The sequence below is a fragment of the Epinephelus moara genome, chromosome 20 (genome assembly GCF_006386435.1).
Source record: "Epinephelus moara isolate mb chromosome 20, YSFRI_EMoa_1.0, whole genome shotgun sequence".
NCBI lineage: Eukaryota > Metazoa > Chordata > Actinopteri > Perciformes > Serranidae > Epinephelus > Epinephelus moara.
In genome coordinates this window covers 26,613,441-26,633,683 of record NC_065525.1, presented here as the reverse complement: position 1 = coordinate 26,633,683, position 20,243 = coordinate 26,613,441, and the positions used below count along the sequence as shown (strand labels likewise).

At 40.9% G+C, this 20,243-nt stretch overlaps 1 protein-coding gene across 1 annotated transcript; it reads left to right on the top strand.

The window, feature by feature from the left end:
* The first annotated feature begins 398 nt into the window (after positions 1-398).
* On the top strand, positions 399-20,119 carry stra6 (signaling receptor and transporter of retinol STRA6). Its single transcript, XM_050074160.1, has 18 exons — positions 399-488; positions 3,745-4,154; positions 5,464-5,530; positions 6,951-7,033; positions 8,187-8,320; positions 8,751-8,917; positions 9,813-9,938; positions 11,655-11,725; positions 12,116-12,195; positions 12,294-12,355; positions 13,516-13,678; positions 13,868-13,943; positions 14,370-14,503; positions 14,934-15,051; positions 15,294-15,395; positions 15,485-15,648; positions 16,339-16,476; positions 18,824-20,119. The coding sequence occupies exons 2-18, from the start codon at positions 4,084-4,086 to the stop codon at positions 19,060-19,062; spliced, it is 1,995 nt and encodes a 664-aa protein (XP_049930117.1). The 5' UTR covers positions 399-488; positions 3,745-4,083; the 3' UTR covers positions 19,063-20,119.
* Positions 20,120-20,243: the final 124 nt, after the last annotated feature.

The following is a 20,243-nucleotide window of genomic DNA, read 5'->3' as shown; positions in this document are numbered from 1 at the left end:
ATATTGAGGGGGGTATATCACCTGCTTCCCCTTTAAATCTGCCCTATGTATATTGGTTTAGCAGCCTAAAATATTAATTTCATCCAAAGAGTCACACCCAAATGATGAAGTGTTCTCTTTGTTTGCTTGTAATTTCATTAAAATTCATTCATTCAAATTTAATCACTTCTCATGTTGCAAAATGTCAGCAATTCTCAGTCTCGACTTGAACTTGACCACATTAATCACCTCTATATGTTTCACAACACCTTTTCCCCTCACTTTGCATGCAGCAGCATGTTTATGATGTTCTCACCACAACAAGATAGAGACCGGTCAAAGTCCCAACCACACACTGCATGTGAGGTGTCCAGAGAAAGAAAAGCTGCTCTTCAGATTGTTGTTTTGTTTATGTAATTATTGGATTTCTCTGAGGTGGGTGTGAGGTGGGAAAGTGCTGAAAAGTCAAGTCATCTGAAGTTCCCCAAACCAAGAGAGGTGAACACAAGGTAAGATCAGGATTTCATTCTGTAGTGCATGCTGTAGGATACAGGCTGCAGTATGGAGGTGTTTGGGGAAATTAATATGCTCAGGCAATGCAAAACAATGCAGCCTATTTAGACTGTATACTTGTTGGCGCTTGATAAAGTTAGCTACTGGTGCCAGCGGTCCTGCTTTGACATTAATCCACCTTCCACGCCCACCCGGCGCTGCAGCACACCTGCAGGCGGTCGGTAAGTAGCCTCGCATCTCAAAGTGCATAAAACTAATTAGCAAGTGTAGCTGATGTTAAATGCACTCACACTGTAACAGCCAGTCGATGTGTTTCCCTTCAGGTGCGCACGCAGGTCGAGTGATACACGCATAAAATACACGTTTAATTCCTCCTGTAAGTCGCAGGTGGTGCAGCAGGCCCTGCACGTGAAACAGAGGCACAGGTGACTAAGTTACCTGCCGTGACTCTCAGGCTCAAAGTCTCTTTGTTGTCAGGAGATCAAGCTCAACTTCAAAGGCATGAAATTTGTCCATGATGTCTGTGTGAAACAAAATCCAGAGGAGCTGCTGGCTGCTGCAGCAGTCATCCACAGAAAGCAGAGACACGCATGCTCAGCTGTGGGAAGTAGGACACCAATAATGCGTCTGCTGCAGTGCTGTAATGTTGTGTAGCAAAATAAAAATAAAGTGTCATTTAATTCCATGTCCCTGAATGGTGATATTGAAGTCACCTTGCCTAAACTGACAGTATTTTATCAGCTCTGATGGTCATAAACTAATGAGGTCAGAACTTTTAAAGGTAGAGTCAACATCTTTTATATTCATGCATTCATTTTTCTATTGTATTAGCGTCTGTTTTGAAGCACTGGAGGTATTTATTAACTGACTCTCTTTCACTTTTAATCAGTTTGTGGATGCCTGACTTGCCGCCGTCCATGGTGTTGCTATTTAGATTGTTAAAAATGGATTAGTAATTTAATTATGTTAGTTTTTACAAGCTCTCATGCTTAATGTATTTCCAACCAAAGGGCTTTCGAGCCGACTTCCTAAACCTGATACAAGTGAACTGTCTGGCTCAATCAAACTGTGGCTCTCTGTGATGTAATTATAACTGTTCAAAGCATTCTTTGTTCAGTGACCCCTTTATTTGCTGGGCTGCTTTTTTTTTTTTTTTTCTTTTTTCGGGAACACATTTGATTTGGTGGCTTACTATGCTTGAGAAAGCGTGTTTTCTCAGGAGTGTTAGGAGAGAAGTTTTGTTGCTTTTTAAAGTTTTGTGACTGTAATCCCGGCATAATGAGTTTATGCTGACACTGAGGCAGTGTTGCAAAACTGATTTAGTCTCAGCCGGCTGCAGCTGAAGGCAGGAATAGATCTCTGCAGACGTTTTGCACAAGTTTCATGGGACCCTTTTGTGTATGTAGTAGTGCACTTAAACATAAAATTTGAGTGCATTTGCTATCAATTCAACGTGATGCATAAAGAAAATAATTCAAGCGAAGGTGTTGCCATGACCCTTGACCTCGGTCTGTCTTGGTAGCACTCACATGCTTGTGCTTTACTTACGTTGGAGGCTCTTTGTGAGCATTTTACCTCTATTTATACTGCTGTTGCTGTCATTCATTCTCTCGAATTCAGAAGGAAAAACCTGCTTCCCAACTCGGCTTTCCTGTCTGCTTAGACATAAGTCATATTCCTATTTTGAGATCTTCTAACTCTTTTCAGAAGAAGGAGAAAGAAATACTTGATAACCTGTAATGTAGTGGAAATTAACCCAAGTGTTTGTGAACCACCTGTTGGCTGCAACATTCTGATGAGACTTAATATATAACAGAGATTTGTCATGACTCAGGAGTCAGGGCGCTTCTGAGGCCAAGATCCAACCTGGTGGGGTGAGATGACCCAGGTCACACTGTCACACTGTCACACTGTCATATGACAGTGTGACCCAGGTCACACTGTCATATGAAATACAAGACATGCAAACAATCTCTTGTGATTTTATTCAGTTTTGAAACCAAAAAGGATTGTGACTGTTGATCAATCTGCACATATCTTGAAATTACTCGATTGATTGGTTTACAAAATGGCAGAAATTAGGAAATCAAATAACAATCTCAACTTCTCAGCAACAGTCCAAAACCAAAAGTGGTGCAAAACATAAACAAGCTGCAAATTCTTACATTTCAGAAGCTAGAGTCACAGCACGTTTGCTCTTTCTGCTCTGCAAATGATTTCATGATTGATATATTATCAAAAATGTCAGTGATTCAATTGTGTTTCTCAACTTATCAGGTAATCAACTAACAATTTTGGCACTGATGTCAGTTAACCAGGAAAGTAGTTAACCTTTAATAGTGCACTAGACTTTGCAGCATTAAGTTGAACTTGTTCTCTAAGGCTGATATTCTGACGTCTACTCTCTTTTGTAAGTCCATACAATGGAGAGTTGTCCAAGTTTATTGTTGGGTATTATTTGTGCCTCATTAGCTGACAAAAGACACCATCAGTATGAAAAAATAGCTTCGATGAAATTCCTTTCCTGAGGGCAGTGTGACTGTACCTATTGTTAAATCCAATTCATCCACATATCATGTCCTCATATCACATTGAAAACATAGATTCTCTCATTGTATGTGTATGATCTTTATCAGTTGTTTACAGGATGAGTTTTGTCATTGGGAAATCACCTGTTGTCACGTTTACGATAAATCATGTTAAATAACATATTAAAAGAACTTGATACCAATGCGGCAAACGCAGGTATCTGGTTTAGAAAGCTGTTTCCTCATGAATATACCCTTGGACATCTTTATCTTAATTTATCTGCTGAAGACAAAGTACTGGGTTGAATGACCTCTTCCTTGATCCTTATCACACTGAAGGTGCAGAGTTATGTAGCGAGGTGAGGTTTAGTCTGACAGCATGCAGTTTCTTTCATCCTGCTTTATTTGGTTCCATTTGGTAACCTTTCACAAATGAAACCGATCCATGACTGAGGGGAACAACGTGAGAATTTCCCTGTTATCATCATGGCTATCTGCTCCGATAGGAAAGGCTCGTCGTCACTCACCGCTACCCACTCGGTCTCAGCTGGAGTTTTATAACTCTGCACATCTGACCTCCACAACCACCGGCCACACGTCCAATAACACAACCCAAAAAGTAGATGTAATCCAAGTAAGCCGCAGGTGGCCTTCCAGATTGGCTGCCCAGATCTCAACGTTTTCCCTCCTTTCACACACTGCCCCCCTCTCACTCTCTCACCAGGATCCCAGTGTGGTGGTTACCCTCAGCTGAAACAGGGCCTTTGCAGGGTGGAGGCAGCAAGCAGCAGCCAGGACCTGTCACATTACTCTCAGCTCCACAGTGGGACGAGGGCACCTGAATACAGCCTGTGAGGGAGAGTAACACAGTGTGAGACTTCACCAAACACACAGGAAGGCAGCGACGCCTCTGCAGCAGCAACAGAGACCGACTCGGGACTTGGGAGAAACTTTTATCTCTTGAGTCGAGGGGATCGCAGCTGTGTGTTGCCAGAGATTGTGCTTAAAAGTCCTCTAACCTGCTTTGTGAGACTTTGGACTTGTTTAAAAAAGAGACAGCACAATGGATAAGGATGCTCTACTGGACTATGAGTACCCTGACCTGGATCCTTTGCCATCCAAAATTGAAGCAGAGTAAGTGCATTCTTACCATCTCTCTGAGTACTTAACATAGTTGGTTTAGGCTTAAATGTCATCTACTTAGTTAAGTTTGTATCCCTTTAATGTTTGTCTAAAAATCACTAATTTAACGTGTATTAGTGCTTCGTCAAACTTTTTTCAGTGAGATACAGCTCTCTTTGAGATATTAGGTGACACTTGGCAAACTTCTACAGTGCTGGTGTCAGTGTGTGGTCTTGTTTCTGCTCAGTTCACTTGTCAAATTACAGCAGAGGCCGTTTTATTTTCATGCCTTGAAAACGCAGGTTGTGTAGCTTTTTCCAGTATTAGAAAAAGTTCTAAAAGTGCATTCAACCTAAGATCACTCACTGTTTAAAATGTTTTTACTGTACTTTTTTTCAGCCTTGAAAAGTGAAGATGTAGTACATGGTCCCGTGCAAAGCTGGATGCAAAGCTGATAGTAAAACATCATTCTTTGCTCCTGTCCCATCCCACAATGCAACAGGACACACACAGTATTCCCAGTTAGTTCTTTTTGGGATGCTCTCTTACATCTAAATTGCATTTTCATGTAAACATTCGCAGAGAGTGATTACTAGGACAAATATTATATTTAATAATGGCCTCAGACGAGCAGTATGACAGAAATACGATGGAGCAAATGTAATTTATCCGCAGCCACCACGTTCAGCTAATAACCCGTCTGGCTGTCATGTAAACGTATAAGTTGTGCTGAGATGAAAAGCTTTCATGTAGCTCACTATATTTCAGCCAGCTGATTTGTAAACACTAAAACGTCCTGCTGCACCTCCTTCTCAGCCAGCTCTGACTCTGGAATGTGAATTTTGACATCACCTTAAATTTACAAACCGTCTGCTCTCTGAGTGCCAAGTCACAAATTCACACATTGTTTGGACAGGTGAGAGACTGTTGTGAAAAATGTCACAACATCCATTCTGGTAGCTGCCATCTCTACGCTCACAGATCATACCCAATGTGTAGTATTTTTCTAAATAAGTCTCCCAACCTAGAATAGCCTTCTCTGGATATAATTACAACCCCATGACCAGGCATTCCTGCTCTTCCAGTGTACGGAAACGTGAACAGAGGGCATTAGTTGTTTTCCTGTGTCACGCTGATACCAATCCGTTTAAATGCAAATCTCTGCTGCGGGATTTTCAGCTGCAAAGTTTCCAGCCACAAATGGTCCTGACGGTGACGTATGAAAGGTTTAGTGAGGTGTGGGTGTGCCCGGTGACTCAAATCCTTGACTCTTAAGTTTGATTGTTTTGCTCATGTGTGAATGTGTTGTTCCTTTTTTTAGAATAATCCCTCCATGTGACCCCACTGCTAATGACAGGCTCTACCACATATGCATCACTGCGATATCTGTAAGTATGCTTAATGTGACGCATTACGCTGCCCTGTCTATCACTGTCATTCATTCACTGGGTGTATGATATCACACCTGGCTGTTGTTTATAATGTGTTCTTGTGATAAAGTTATGCAAGGTTTGACTGTTAAAATCAACCTTGTTAATGTTTCAGTCATTGCTGTTTGTTTGGCCATTAGCAGAACATCTCAAAAAACTGTGAACAGGTGGGGATGAAGTTTGGTGAAATCAAAGGGCCCTTGTTCAACAAAGAAATGATGGTTTTGATCTCGATCCAGATCCAGGCATGGATCCATGGCACACGGGATGATTCACATCACCAAATATGTCTATATGTCTACTGTTGTGTCTTTTTGATCCTGGCCCCAAAATGTTGACTTAATGTATCTGATTTATAATATATTTGGTGTCCAATTGATTTCCAGTTGCATAATACAAATCAAATCATACAAATGAAAAATTGATGTATAATAATAACTGAGTGCATTAGATTCACCAATGTAATTCTAAGGGCATATTGGTAAATGTTGTCACTCAACCATTATGCATAGGCTGCATAAAATAATGGACATAGACATTGTGACATCACCCACTGGTTTGTGGACTCCCATTTTGAATCTTTAAGTTTGGCATTTTGGCCGTCACCATCTCAAGAAAAGAGGCTGGAGCTATTGATGAGCGAGGGGTGGGTCTGACTCATAGACTGTGGCGACGTCTCATAGGCAGCCTGTCGCTAAAGTGAACCCACCCTTTAATATGCAGAACTTTAAGCCTTAATACAATTTAAATGGATGACTTAAATGAATATTCACCTCTGTACAATTTCCATTAATCATAATATTAGCTATAGAGACCAAAACTGTTTTCGTAACAGGCTGTAAAGTTGGGCCTTTTAACATAGGGGTCTATACTGATTGACTCGCTTCTGGAGCCAGCCTCAAGTGGTCATTCATGGAACTGCAATTTTTGGCACTTCCATGTTGGCTTCATTTTTCAGCCCCAGATGTTGCTGCTTGTCATTATGAGATCCAGTAATGTTCACCACCATTACCATTTGTGCTAATTATTTCTCATAATATTTATGTTTTCCTAACAATGTTTCTTGTTGTGCACTGTCTCTTCACTTATTTCTGCTTCAAAGATGATCTTGGTAGTTGGCCCAGGCCGACCCAATTCCTCCCATCCTTGTGTTTCCTAAATGTGTCGCAGGTCACAACAGGTCATTGAACTCTCACTGGTCAGTGATCCTGACTGATGACAGTTCATCCATGGGGAGCACTAATGAGACACCGCGGTTTGGCCTTTTGTGGCATCAACTCATTTTTAGTCTGAGCCAGAATGTGGTCTGATCTCTGGGGGGCCCACAGCTGCACGCTGCTCTGCAGATAAGGCTAACTGATGTTTCCTCTCCTCCTAGCTTGTCGTCATGCTGATCCTAGCAATCTTAGCCAGACGAACAAAGGTGGGCGACAGACAGAAAGGACTCCCAGGTTTACTCAGGTAAGACTGTATTTTTATCTTTTGTCTCTTTTTTTTTGAACGACATTGTCAGCCCCTTTGAATTGCATATAGTTTACATCACTGTTACCATTTTCCAAAGTATACATCAGATTTATAGACTGATTTCCTGTCTGCAGTTTTTGGCTTCCGTTCATTTCTGGAGAAATTGCATTTACGTTTAGCTGTCAGAATGTACACAACATAAACACATAGATGCTGAGATAAGAACTGTGTCACTGGGGTAGTCATTTTATGAGGGTAACTTTTAGCCGATTCTTAAAGGTCTTGTGTGTAGGATTTAGTGGCATCTAGCTGTGAGGTTGCAGATTTCAACCAGCTGAAACTTTGCCTGAGTGCCAAGCTTGTAGGAGAACTTCTGTGGCCAGCACAATAATGCAAATGGCTTTATCTAGAGTCAGTTTGGGCCATTGTAAAACAACATGGAGAACTCTGAAAAGAGGACCTGCTCTGTTTGTAGATATAAATGGCTCATTCTGACATAGCGAAAACACAACAATACTTATTTTGAGGTGATTATACACTAAAGAAAACATAGTTATTAATGTTATTAATTTCTGCCAATATATCCCCCTAAATCCTACAGACTGGACCTTTAAATTATGGATAACTGATGTTTCTCAAAAGCAATGGAACACACAGACAAGAAAAAGCTTTCGAAGTAGTACCCATTTGCAACTTAATTTTAATAGCACAAATGTTGTCAGCACTAATTTTAGTCTTATGACTGGCTGATGTACCCTCAAGCAATTAACCCCCAAATCTGCTCTGGTGCAGCTGCTCAGTGTAACTTCTAGGTGTGACTGTGTGTAATTGTGGGTTTTTGGAGGTGGGCACTGATGAGAGCTTTCATGCTCAGTGAACCTTCCCTGGATTAATTGAGGTGGAAAACTGTGATGGACTTTTCTATCTCAAGCAAGTTTCAAGCCTCGTTGATTTTAGTATACTGACATGAATGGAAGCCAAGGATGGCCCGGAAGGTAGAACATCACACCCAAAATATCTGATAAACTTGAAGTGAGCTAGTTTGTTGAAACTTTTTTTAAAAGTGTGTCATTTCTGCTCAATAACTGTTTCATCCAAACGTGAGGCTGGTAACATGTGGGCTCTAAATACCTGCTGCTTGATTTCACAGTCCGGTCAACTTCCTGGATCATACGCAGCACAAGGGCCTTGCAGTGGCTGTGTTTGGAGTGCTCTTGTGCAAACTGTGGGGCCTGATCATATCGCCAAACCCGCTCCCCTTCACGACAGACACAGAGAATAAACGTGAGGAGGTCATCTTGGTTCCTCCTGCTCTAGCTTTCATTTTCTTTACATGAGTGTGAATCTTCTAGAGCCATGTTTTAATCTTATCCTGGTAGTTTAGGATAGACATAAACATTATTTTTGTTAAATATCCGTTATGTAATTGGATTATTATGTTTCCATGTGTCTGTTATTTTTCGACTAAGCTTTACAAGAAGCCTTTTTTTCTGTGATGAAATTACATAAGAACTGACTGTAAGGATAAGGACAATCCCCAAACAGTACAAGGTTCAGCAAAGTAGGGAGCAGAGTTAGATCTTAAACCACTTGTAATTTCTAGGGAAAGTCATGTTAAGTGTAGGAATGAAGCAGAATTAGCTGTTAAAGTTTCAGTCTTGTGTCACATGTTTCATTAAATGCCGGCCTTCACACATTTATTTTGTATTCGCAGAGAACTGGGTGATTCTGGGAGTCTTCTACTACCCCGCGCTATACTACCCTCTCCTGGCATGCGGCACTTTACATAACAAAGTGGGCTATGTACTTGGTAGCCTCTTGTCATGGACGCACTTTGGTGTTCTGGTCTGGCAGAAAATTGACTGTCCCAAAACACCTCTGGTGAGCAAAGACAACATCTATAACTGCTTTTATGCAACAACGATAGATTTAGATGGTCTAGATTGCCTCTGGATTAATCGTCACTTTCTTTGTAATGTGTCATCTGTCTGAGTTTTAAGGATTATTTCAAAGACAAAGCTGATTTGTTCTGGTCTGGAAACCCATTAATTACCAAACAAAGCTGGTCTGTAGCAAAGGTGGGAGATGTGATTTGAAAAGATGAATATCAAGCCCCTTCAAATGGATTCACGGACACATGGTCGGAGCTTTCAACCATACTTGATCCCTGATTTTGTGCCACATCCACAGTGTTTGGGGTTTCTTAGCAATGAATGTCTATGACTCAAAAAAATTAGTTCCACTGTCTGTTGGTCTTAATCAAGAGGCTTTGTCACAGTTAATCAGTTTATAGTGTGTCAGTAAAAAAGAGACATCCAGGCTTTGGATGGGTTTTTTCCAATAGTGGCGATAACTGTCTTTTTATCCCACCATGAGCTGGCACACACCAAACGCTTCAGGGAGCATTTGAGCTGATCTGCATGACTAAGCCTCATCACATAAAGACAAAGAGTACATTTTACTAAATTATCTATTTATTTTTAAACATGGGAAAAAAATCATAAAATTAAATCCCAGTATTTGGGTGTGTAAGTTAAGCTGAAAGATTTTAAATACATGAACAATTTCTCTGTCACTAAATCGTAACTATTTGGTCAGTGAAGGTCTCAGATGTTTGTGTTGTGTTCAGGATCCCATTTGGCCAATATGACTCCCACCACAACACACAAAACCATTTGTGTCCCCTTTTTGTGTCAGTTTTAACATGTATGTGTCATTCCAGAAGTCCCAAAACAAGTTGTTAGGTGATTAAAAGTCTTATTTTATTCCTTTGCAGATACACAAACACTACTCCCTTTTCTCCAGCCTGCCCCAGATAGCTTGCTTGGCATTCCTTAGTTTCCAGTATCCCCTGCTTCTATTCAAGGGCTTAAAGGGCACTGAAAAGAACAATGCCACAGAGGTAAGTTTTGACCCTTTGCCATGTCTGCTTCAGTTTGGTTGTACAGCCGTTATAGTATTAATTGTTTGGCCTGTTTACGTAACAAATGACAAGTGTCTACGTTGATTCATAGTCTGCGTTCATGTAAACCTGAGCTATTAAAAAAAAAATCTCTAAGACGCACATTTCTTCTGAATCTGTGCACGTGAGGAACCTTTATAAGCTGCCTGCTAATCAAGGGGCTTATCGTGCTCATACAGTCTAGGCTGAGGGAAAATGTGAAGTCCAACGCAGCATGCTGGTCTAATCATTTTAAGTAGATTTGACGTAATTGGTTTATGTTGTGTTCTTGATCAGATTATGAAAAGGTTGCCTTGTTTTTTCACCGAGGACGCACAATGCTGTGTTTATTTGATGCTAATCTCAGTGTGGGTGTGACAAAGCTTGGGTGAGGCGATTGCCTGGAGTTTACACTGCCCCCCTCCCATTCCCTCCACACTCCCCTACACCCCACAGCAACGTACCTGACACCATAAATCTGCACAGATACAGATACTTATTTTAAAGGGACAATTTGCCAGTTTATCTGTTGTGCGGCTTATCAGTCTAGATTGTTCTGGTGTGAGTTTTCAGGTGTTGGAGATATCGAAGATGAGAGATGTCTGCCTTCTCCATAATATAACAAAACCAGATGACACTGATGCTCAAAGCACCAAATATGTATTTGAAAAACTCAAAAGCAATGTCTCTACCCAGAAATTATGACCCAGTTTATCAAGATAATCCACAGACCTTGTTGTGAGCAGTTTCATGTAGGAACTATTTTCTTTCTACCGCTACCTGCACCTGCCAACCGCATCACTGTGCAGAAGGAAGCACGTATCTACTCATGGACAGACCGAGATGTAAACATTAATGGCATCCTCCTCAGCTGAGCTGTAACTTCATATAGCTCAGTGATGATAGGTGACCTCGCAGAAGCACGCTTCCTTCTGTGCGGCGTTACGGTTGGTTTAGTTTGGTAGAAAGAGAAATAGTTCCTACATGAAACTGCTCACAACAAGGTCTGTGGATTATCTTGAGCGGGACTATCCAAACTTTTTCGAACAGGGGCCCGATAACATAATGTGAAGATACCTAGGGACCAGCTGTTTCTCAGATTGTATGAGTTATAAAACACGCACACACACACACACACACACACACACACACACATACAAATACATACAAATGACACAAACACAACTGTTTCATCTTTGAGTGGAAAACTATCCATCTTTCCACTGCTCCTGAAAGTGGCGGCCCTTGCTGTCGACTTTAGGCTCCTTTTCTGTGGCCATGTCTGCTACTTAGCAGGAAATGTCTACTTTTAGGTAATCATTTGTTAGTTTGTTTACCGTCTGTTCATGAAAAAACATTAGCTTGCTCAGCGTAGTTCCTGCTTGATGCATGTCTACAAACTGTATGATAGTCCTGCCATTGTGAGGTGAATGGAAAAAAGGCAAATTGAACTTGCTTGATTAACCAATATTGTGTAGTAGGCCACATGTAGTATATTTTGGATGACAAGCCGGGGTCAAGCCGATCTTACTGTGTCACTGCTGTTCAGTTTTTCAAATGTATCTTTTTGGCGCTTTGACCTCCACAAGCAAAAAGTCATCTGGTTCTATTATATTTGAGAGAAAGCAGACATTTCTATGGCTGATATCTTGTATGGTTGCTGTCCACTTTTTTAAGGATCTCAGCAGCAGCTATTACAAAGACTACGTGAAGAAAATGCTCAAGGAGAAGAAGCCCACCAAAATCAGGTGAGAATTACAGCCTGTTATCAGGAACACGACTGATTTGCTGCATTACTACATGTCATGTTGTCTCCTCAGCTAAAAGGCAATGCACAGTTTTGCAAATTACAATTAACTTAAGCCTCGTTTCATTTTGTGTGTAATTATGAGCTCTTGTCTCAGAATAAGAGACTTGGATTGATCTAACTACGGTCGATGCAAATGACCATCGTGTCATGCAGTGGTGGTCGGTGGATGAGCACCAGGAATTAATACATCTTCTCTTCCAGTTGGAGAGAATGTTTGACTCTAAATACATAGATACACATATTTTTTTTATTTGATGTATTTAAGGATGATGGCAACTGTGGCTCATTCATTCACAAATGTTGTTTCTCTGTTTACCTTTCACCTCAGCACATCGAGCACAGAGACGCCAAAGCTCCCTCAGAGGATAATGGATGCTGTAAAGTCATACATTTACACACCAGAGGAAGGTACACATGTTGTCTCGATCTTGTGTTATGTCTGTTCATGCCTTCCTGTGTGTTGTTAAATTTGTGTAACTCTTCTTTTTTTCTTTTGTCTCAAACAGCTTTCCGTTTTCCACTGAAGTTGGCTATATCTGGTGTGGTGTCATTTATTACCCTTTATCAGGTACTTGTCATATCTATTAGACTGTATAATGCAAATAGAATCCACAGCATAATACAAACAAAGTGATAAAACCTTAAAACCTTACATGCATATAGTCCACTTTTGATACTTCTAAAACCACCAGGCGATAAAAAAGTAGATATGTAAGTTTTACCTGAATCTTTATTGACTAATCCAAACCCTTAATTTGTCCTAATATCTTTAGTCCAGACTCTGAATATCAACTTTGACACTTTCTCAAAGTTTTGATGACTGAGAACCAATTTGAGGAGCCAGTACATGAGTGGGCTGTACAGGAAAAATGCACTTGTGAGCTGTCCACTGAAATTGCTAACTTAAGCTAACAGCTCTCGCATTGATGATGCAATTCCTGTGACACTCACATGGAGCCACTAGTTGCCATGTGACCAATAGTTTTATACAAGTTGCCATTTCCGACCTGACAGATGCCTGTTAGGGGGGTGCAGCTTGATGCAGTAGCCAAGCAGTGTATTAAATGTAAAAGAGTAAAAGTATTAAAATTGAACGCAGATCATTCAAATGTAATGAATGCACTTCATGTCATGGCGGGGGGCCACAACATGTTTCTGTGGGCCTCACTTTCAGAAACTATGTTTTACACTATTATATCAGCTGGAAGTCAGTTGACCAGTGCTATACCTTGTATTCACCTGCTGGTGGGTTAGTAATCAGTAGGGGTGAGAATCACCAGAAGATCCACAATAGGATATTATTGCGATATATTCTGATTTAATTTCTTTTTTCAACAGTAAATTTTGTCCCCAAAGGAAAACTTTGTCAACATCTGTTTTATCTAATGAGATCAAATTCTATCTGTTCATCTCACCTCAGCCATTTTTTGCAGTAGTAAAATATGTCCTGTGGACTGGAAAATCAATTTATTATATTATTCTAGTAGGCTCCCTAAAGTTGACTTTGTATTTGTCATATTAATAATTTATATAATAAAAAAAATCCTTGGCACTGTGTGGCAATACGATATTGCCACAAAAAATATCGCAATACTATGCTGTATGGATGTTCTCCCCCACCCCTGTTAATCAGTAGTGGACCTGTAAAAGCCGTTACATCACCATGCTAGAGTAAGAGTTTTTCCAGTAATGAATAAATGTCCTGGTTTGTTTTTTGTTTGTTTTTAGGTGGGTCTTCTACTGATCTCAGCCGTGGTACCAACTCTCCAGACTGCTCGCTCTGGAGTCGATGAAGACGTCGCCAACCTTTTAGCTGGCTTCAAGATCATGCTGTCTCCAGACAAACATGAAGTGGTCAGAATAGTGATTTACTACATGTGGTGTGTAGAAGGTGAGTGAAACCAGGAGTTAGATGCAGAATATGCATGTATTTATATAGTTAGATCACATTAGAGTCTGAGAACTTTAACATGTCCCTCCTCTTCTTCTTGTTTCACATTTGCCATGCTAATTGTTTATGAATGACATCCTCCCACCTGCAGTGCACAACCTGAATGTCTTGTTCTCTTGTCCCCTGCAGTGTGCTATATCTCAGCGATGACACTGTCTGGCTTGGTCAACCTGGCCATGCTCATGCGGTCCATGGTTCTGCATCGGTAGGTGTAACAAAAAAACAGCTGTCTTTTTCTTATTTTTTCTATTCTCTTCCTAAACTGTCCAAAGTATCACGAGCGTGCTTCTCATTCTGGTGCCTTCATTATAATGTAATGGTTCACAGAGGAGTTATTATAACATAATAGAGTACTAATCATCCAGACAGACAGAACAGCATTCACTCTGTGTTAACTGCTGCTAGAACTGAAAATGGCTATCAAGATAAGAAATGAAATACTGTGCCATTACCATAAATTACGTCGTATTAAAAGAAATGGGCTTCTGTGTCGAGTATTGAATTGCATTTCGGTCGTATCCAGAGCTAAATTACCTCTTCAATTAACTATGTAATTTGTGCACTTATTGATGGATTTGTTTGCGTTCCGCGCAGTGCTGCCATTGTCTTGATTGTGTCTTTGCATCTGTAGGTCAAACCTGAAGGGGCTGTACAGAGGAGATATCTATAATGTTTATAACTGCCAGAGAAGCATCAGGGCGTCGCGGCCGGCGCTGGTCTGCTGGATGGGATACACCAGCTTCACTGCAGCTCACATGTGCATCGGTACAGCTACATCTGAATGCTAAAGGAAACGAATATAAATTATTCTGATTTTTTTTCCAACTGTATTTCCAGTATGTTTACATTTTTTGGCTCTCCTTTGTTTTTCTTTTTGTTTTATTACTTCAGAAGCCTCGGCTATACCTTAGATTTTGTGTTTCATATGGCTACTGTACCTCTAAATAGAGTACAGATAAAATGATAGGCCAAATAGCCTCATGCCGTATTAAGCACTGTCTGTTCTCCTCCTGTTTGTATTTGTAATAGCAACATTAACTCAGCTAGAATAAAGATTTGTCAGTGTTTTATATGTGAGGATAGGTTTCCAAGAGAAAGTCATAGCTCACCCCTCCCTCTGCTGTGTTATGAGAGCAGAGTGGGTGTGCAGGGTGTAAAGCGTTGAGGCCCTGAAGCTCTGATCTCTCCCCTGCAGGCATGATCATCCAGACCATGGTGTTCTTCCTGTGCCTTCTGATCGCCGTCTTCCTCATTATCATGCCCGTGCTGCACGGACAGAATCTGATCCTCTTCCAGATCCTGTGGAGCATGTGGTGAGCGTTGTCACATCTCTGAATCATCAAACTTCTCTGTTTTGAATGAACTCAAAAAATGCGTGTCAGCTCTTTAAAACTTGACGCCTGGAACGGTTTTCAAATCAACAGCAACAACGTGCTCCATGCACTTTATGTTGCACAGTAATGGCTTTAGATCATTTATATTGCTCTGTCACTTACAAAACAGTCTTTGTTGTATCGCTGCAGGAGATGTATGATTGTCGACTTTGTCCCTTCAGGCCCTTCTGGCTGATGATTCTCTTGGCCGTGTTGATTCAACATATCACCGGCAGGTTTTGCTTCATCAAAAAAACAGCAGGCACACGAGACCTAGACAACAGGTGAGCAACTAATATTTGCTGATTTGTATCATATCCTCATTTTTATGGTTTTGCTGTCAGATTATTGCAGCGTCTTCCTGTTTGTACAGGGGTAATCTGTTCCTGCTGACGTACCTGCTGTTCCCAGTCAACGTTCTGATCGGCGTGCTACTGGCAGTGTGGCGCATGATCATCACAGCCCTGTTCAACATTGTCCACATGGGACGCATGGACATTAGTCTGCTTAACCGCAACGTGGAGGCATTTGACCCAGGTGAGATTGATATTTTGGACTCTACAGATGGAGCCATAATGTCACTGATGGTTAAGCCGGTGAGGCCAAAGCATCAGGTCAAATTCAATGTCATCGAAATTAAAGGCATTTCTTAATATAAAGGATAGTTTGTACCTTGGCACCTCTGTGTTCAAATAAAACACAACAATACATTTTAGGTAATTCAGTGCCTTAGACCTCATGCTCAATTATATTTTAGATTTTTTTCCTTTTGGTCTCAGACACATGATGTTAACATAGTTATTGGTATTAACATCATGTTTTTACCTTTCAAACACCACTGTGTTTTTTTTCCCACTCTCATTGTGAAGGCTTAAAGAGAAGCAATTTCCTATGAGCAAATGCACTTTTACTGATCCCACTTAGAGGCCAGAAATGCGTATCCTCTCCACTTTACCCTGCCAGCAGCTCACTGCGGCTCGTATGATATCTGTATTCTGTGCAGTGCAAGGGACTGTAATTGCGCACCGATCTCTGAAATGGCTGCAGATTTAAGACATCTGTTGTCAGGAAAAGCAGGTGGCTAAAAAAAAAAAGAAGTGTGATTGTATGGCCCATTATGTGTGATTGCCTCAAAGCCAACATGGGGTGCAGTCCTATGTGTTTATTGCTTTTGCCCAGTCAGAGTGACCCCCCCCTCACTTCCCTCCTCCCTGTGTCTGTCTGCAGCCTACCGCTGCTATGCTCATTATCTGAAGATTGAGGTGAGCCAGTCGCACCCTGTGATGAAGGCCTTCTGCGGGATGCTGCTGCAGTCCGTGGGCCAGGAGAGCAATGCTGCACAGAGGTCACGGGATGCGGAGGAGGGTCTGTAGCACAAAACTTGCATCATACTCTGCAAAAACACGACTCATTTCCTAAGTACTGATGATTCAGCTCACACTGTGGGTTCAGTGTTTTCATACATGGATAAGACTGGTGTTTTTCTGTTGTTCTTATTGTTAACAAATCACAGGAAAAGACCAAAAGCGGATACATAAGTCCATTCCTAATAGTTTCTGACTTCTGTTCATTCCTACTGAAAACAGGTGACAAATATACAGTTAATTTTTTACAGGTGTAAATAGTAGTAAATAATGCATTTGTCAGGAACTATTTTCAGTCATAAAAATAATACACATTTTGTGCTCTACTGAATATTTACAGCAGCAGGATGGTGTATGTCAAATATTTTCAAAATAAGCTACAGCGTCCGTGTTTATCATAATAAAAACATGTCACCCAATGCTGTTGATACTATACTCGTTAGAGAGGCTGACTCACTGACTACGTTTACATGCACAAGATATTCCAGTTTTTGCCCTTATTCCAAAAAAGACAGTATTCCCACTAACCTGTTTACATGGCTGACGAAAATGAATATTCCACTATTGTTCTTGTTAACATGCAGCCGGGCATACTACAACTGATTTGCCCTTACATGTCGTTTATCACATGGAAATTTTGAAAGTGGAACAGCTGGAGCTGGGTGTGCGATTTGGCTTCTTTGCATCATAATTAGAGTCTTGCTAAGTTTACCACTGTTGGCGGACTTGTTCAAACGTGCAAACACGGCCTCCCTATTTCATTCCTTCAACCACCTTCTTGACAAGGTCGGTGTTGTGATATTTGTTGCATAATCAAAAACCTGTTGATGTTGTTAATGTTTAGAAGTAGGTGTGTTTCTTCTTCCAACTGGAAATGTGGGCTTTTCTTCTGGACATGCATCCTTACCCTAGTCTTACATGCTGTTGGTTAGCTGGTTTGTGTGCAGTGTATCCATGACAACGTAGTGAGCTGACCGTAAAATGTCAAAAGGCCATGTGTCACAAACTGTGGCAAAAACTCCGAGCCAAGAAACATATTCCAAATGCGCTGTATACATGTCCAGATAATTCTATTAAAATCCAAACAATACCAGCATATCCCACATGTCTAATCGGAAAATGTTTTATTACGAAATAGGCCTAATTCGGAATATCCAAACAGAATATGCTTTTTACATGACCTGCATCAAATTCAGAATAATAAGGGGATATTAGAGTGCATGTAAACATAGTCAGTTTGGTCATTGATGTTGTTTCTAAGAGTTTTTGGACAACAATGGAGGTCGATGTCACAGATGAAGAAGCTAGTCAGGCTTTGGCATCACCGGTACTGCATGTTAGATGGATTGACCTATTGTTTGTTTTGGTCTTTTCATGACAGTAATATAGGATGTGGCCAGCCTCATCCTTTAAAGATAAACGGCAAATTAAAGTCAGTGTTGCGTCTTCAGTTTCTCCAGAGAGGTTTAGAATTCAGGGGCAGGTCACTGTGACACATAATCAGATCATAACACCGTCTTGCACGCGCGGCAGAAATGAAAGCTTAGCCGTTCAGATTTAATATGTCAGGAGCAAATTGAGTCTCGCTGCGGAATAATTTACAGTCCTGCTGCTGGTCTCAATCAAATCTGTCATAAACTAATCAGCTGTTCTTCATGGCGTGCCCACACTCGCCTCAGCCTTCAGCCTCTGTCACCAGGAGACAGCGTTTTCCTTTAGGTTGCCATTATACACATTATACAACCAGTGTGTCATTTATGTAATTCACACAAAACATGGACAGCTACTTTAAGGCTGGTTGCTTTTCTGCGGTGATGGTATTGACTCAAACAGCAAGTGAGTGATAGTCGCCTACACATGTGGTGACAAGAGGACGTAGTGAGGAATTAGCAGGGAAATTCATCAGGCTTCATCAGTTGTGGTGGAATTCAACTCTGCCTGGTGTAGCCACAGTTTAGTCTAATTATAAATGTGTTGTGGAGATGTTGCTTGTTTACATCTATGGAACAATGCATTATCAGAAGTAATCTATTGTATTGCAAAGATTAGTGCTGGAGTAGCTGATTACACAGATGAGCTACGCTAATTGCCTGTTTCATATTCATGCAGCCCAGGGGGCTTAAGCTTTCAGTGTGTTAATGGCATGCCCAATATGCTCCCACCATGCTTAGAGGATTAGAATATGATTGCTTTCTATTATTATTCTTTCTGTAGCTGGTCCTGGGTGGCCTTCACGTCTTTTACCATCCCAATGATGATAAAAAAAAAAAACAGTTATGTATTTGTGTGGTGATAGGAGTTATACATGACATACCGTTGGTGCTATCATGATGTCTGAATGTCCTCAGGGATCCAGCTGGTCCATCAGGAGAAGAAACAGCACAAAGTGTCCAGTGCAAAGAGAGCCCGCAGGCACTGGCAGCTCCTCTACACCCTGGTCAACAACCCCTCCCTGGTGGGCACCAGGAAGCACTTCCAGCGTCAGACCGCAGAGAGCTTTCTGAATGGAAGCCTCAACCGCAGCGCCAAGGAGGGGAGCAAAAAGGAGGCAGCAACCAAGGAGGCAGAGGCCGCTGCCAGCAACTGAGCATGAACGTGACCCTGATTAAGGATTGGCTGCAAAGTCTCTTTTGGTTTTGGGCAAATTCTATATCATTTGTTCCCATCTACTGAAATAAGTGCACTTATAGATCAGCGCCACATGTAGAGATATTCACCAAGCCTCTCCTGTCTGGAGACTGTGTCCACTTTATGCTCTTTGTGTCTCCCTGGTTGTTTATACATGAGGGCCACAGTCTCCAGTCTGAGGGGAGAGCTTGTGTGGCGCTGATCTCCCATCTGAACACACCCATTATGTCTCATTTTCAGCACCTTAATGTGCTTATTTTGGGATAGCACTGGTTTGCTCTACGTTTCAGCCTGCATACGTTAATCACATTTGTTCTCCAATATTTTGTTATTATCACATTGTGCAGATAATGATGCAAATTTGTTGTTGCCCAAACAAAACACATGGACGTGCATCCCCATGAAGCATCCTTTTAAAGAGGGTTTCACTATTTATGAATTTTCATAGCCAATGTGATACATTTCTTTTTTTTTCAACTGTACACATTTTGTGTAATTAACAATAACCTGTGGAATAGGAACAACCAGGAAAATTGAACTGTTTGTAATTTCTGTTTTATTTGTTGATCTCTACGTCCAAAACCACTTGCTGCTACCAGCGTTTTCTTATTGTTGTCTTTTCTGGCATTTCAAAGGCCGACGTTTAAGTGAAAATATGAACACCCGAATTTTCCTCCTGATTATTACTGTGAAAATAAAACTGAAACAAATGTTTTTCTCTATTTTAATTATTTGTATGATTGGAATATTTCATTCTAGAGGAGGTTCATTTAAATGCACGGTGAGCTGTGCGGGGCCAAAATGAAGAAGTGAAGACAAAGGGAGGCTTTGTGTTCATCATCGCTGGTTTTTTTCTTTGCCTTCTGCATAAACACCTTATCCAAAATGCCAGAGCTTGTATATTTATTTTCGTATTTTGTAACAAAATATGATAAGACACACTCCTACAATAAAAAGGCATCAAAAGAAGAAGAAAAAACGCATAAAAATGAATTAACCAGGCTGAAATTTGAATCGATTTCAAACGTAATCTGGTGGCAACAAATTATTTTAATTCTTTCAGATAAATTTAGAAAATCATATTTATTTTTTCCGTAAACATCTCAATCTGCAAAGTCAAAGACAAATCCAGAAAGAAGT

What these genes read in the sequence shown, in the direction of transcription:
- stra6 (XM_050074160.1), top strand. Translation starts at nt 4,084, where the DNA reads ATGGATAAGGATGCTCTACTGGACTATGAGTACCCTGACCTGGATCCT. An exon ending in CGGTCCATGGTTCTGCATCG is followed by an intron (nt 13,944 to 14,369) that starts GTAGGTGTAACA and finishes TTGCATCTGTAG; the next exon opens with GTCAAACCTGAAGGGGCTGT. An exon ending in ACACGAGACCTAGACAACAG is followed by an intron (nt 15,396 to 15,484) that starts GTGAGCAACTAA and finishes CTGTTTGTACAG; the next exon opens with GGGTAATCTGTTCCTGCTGA.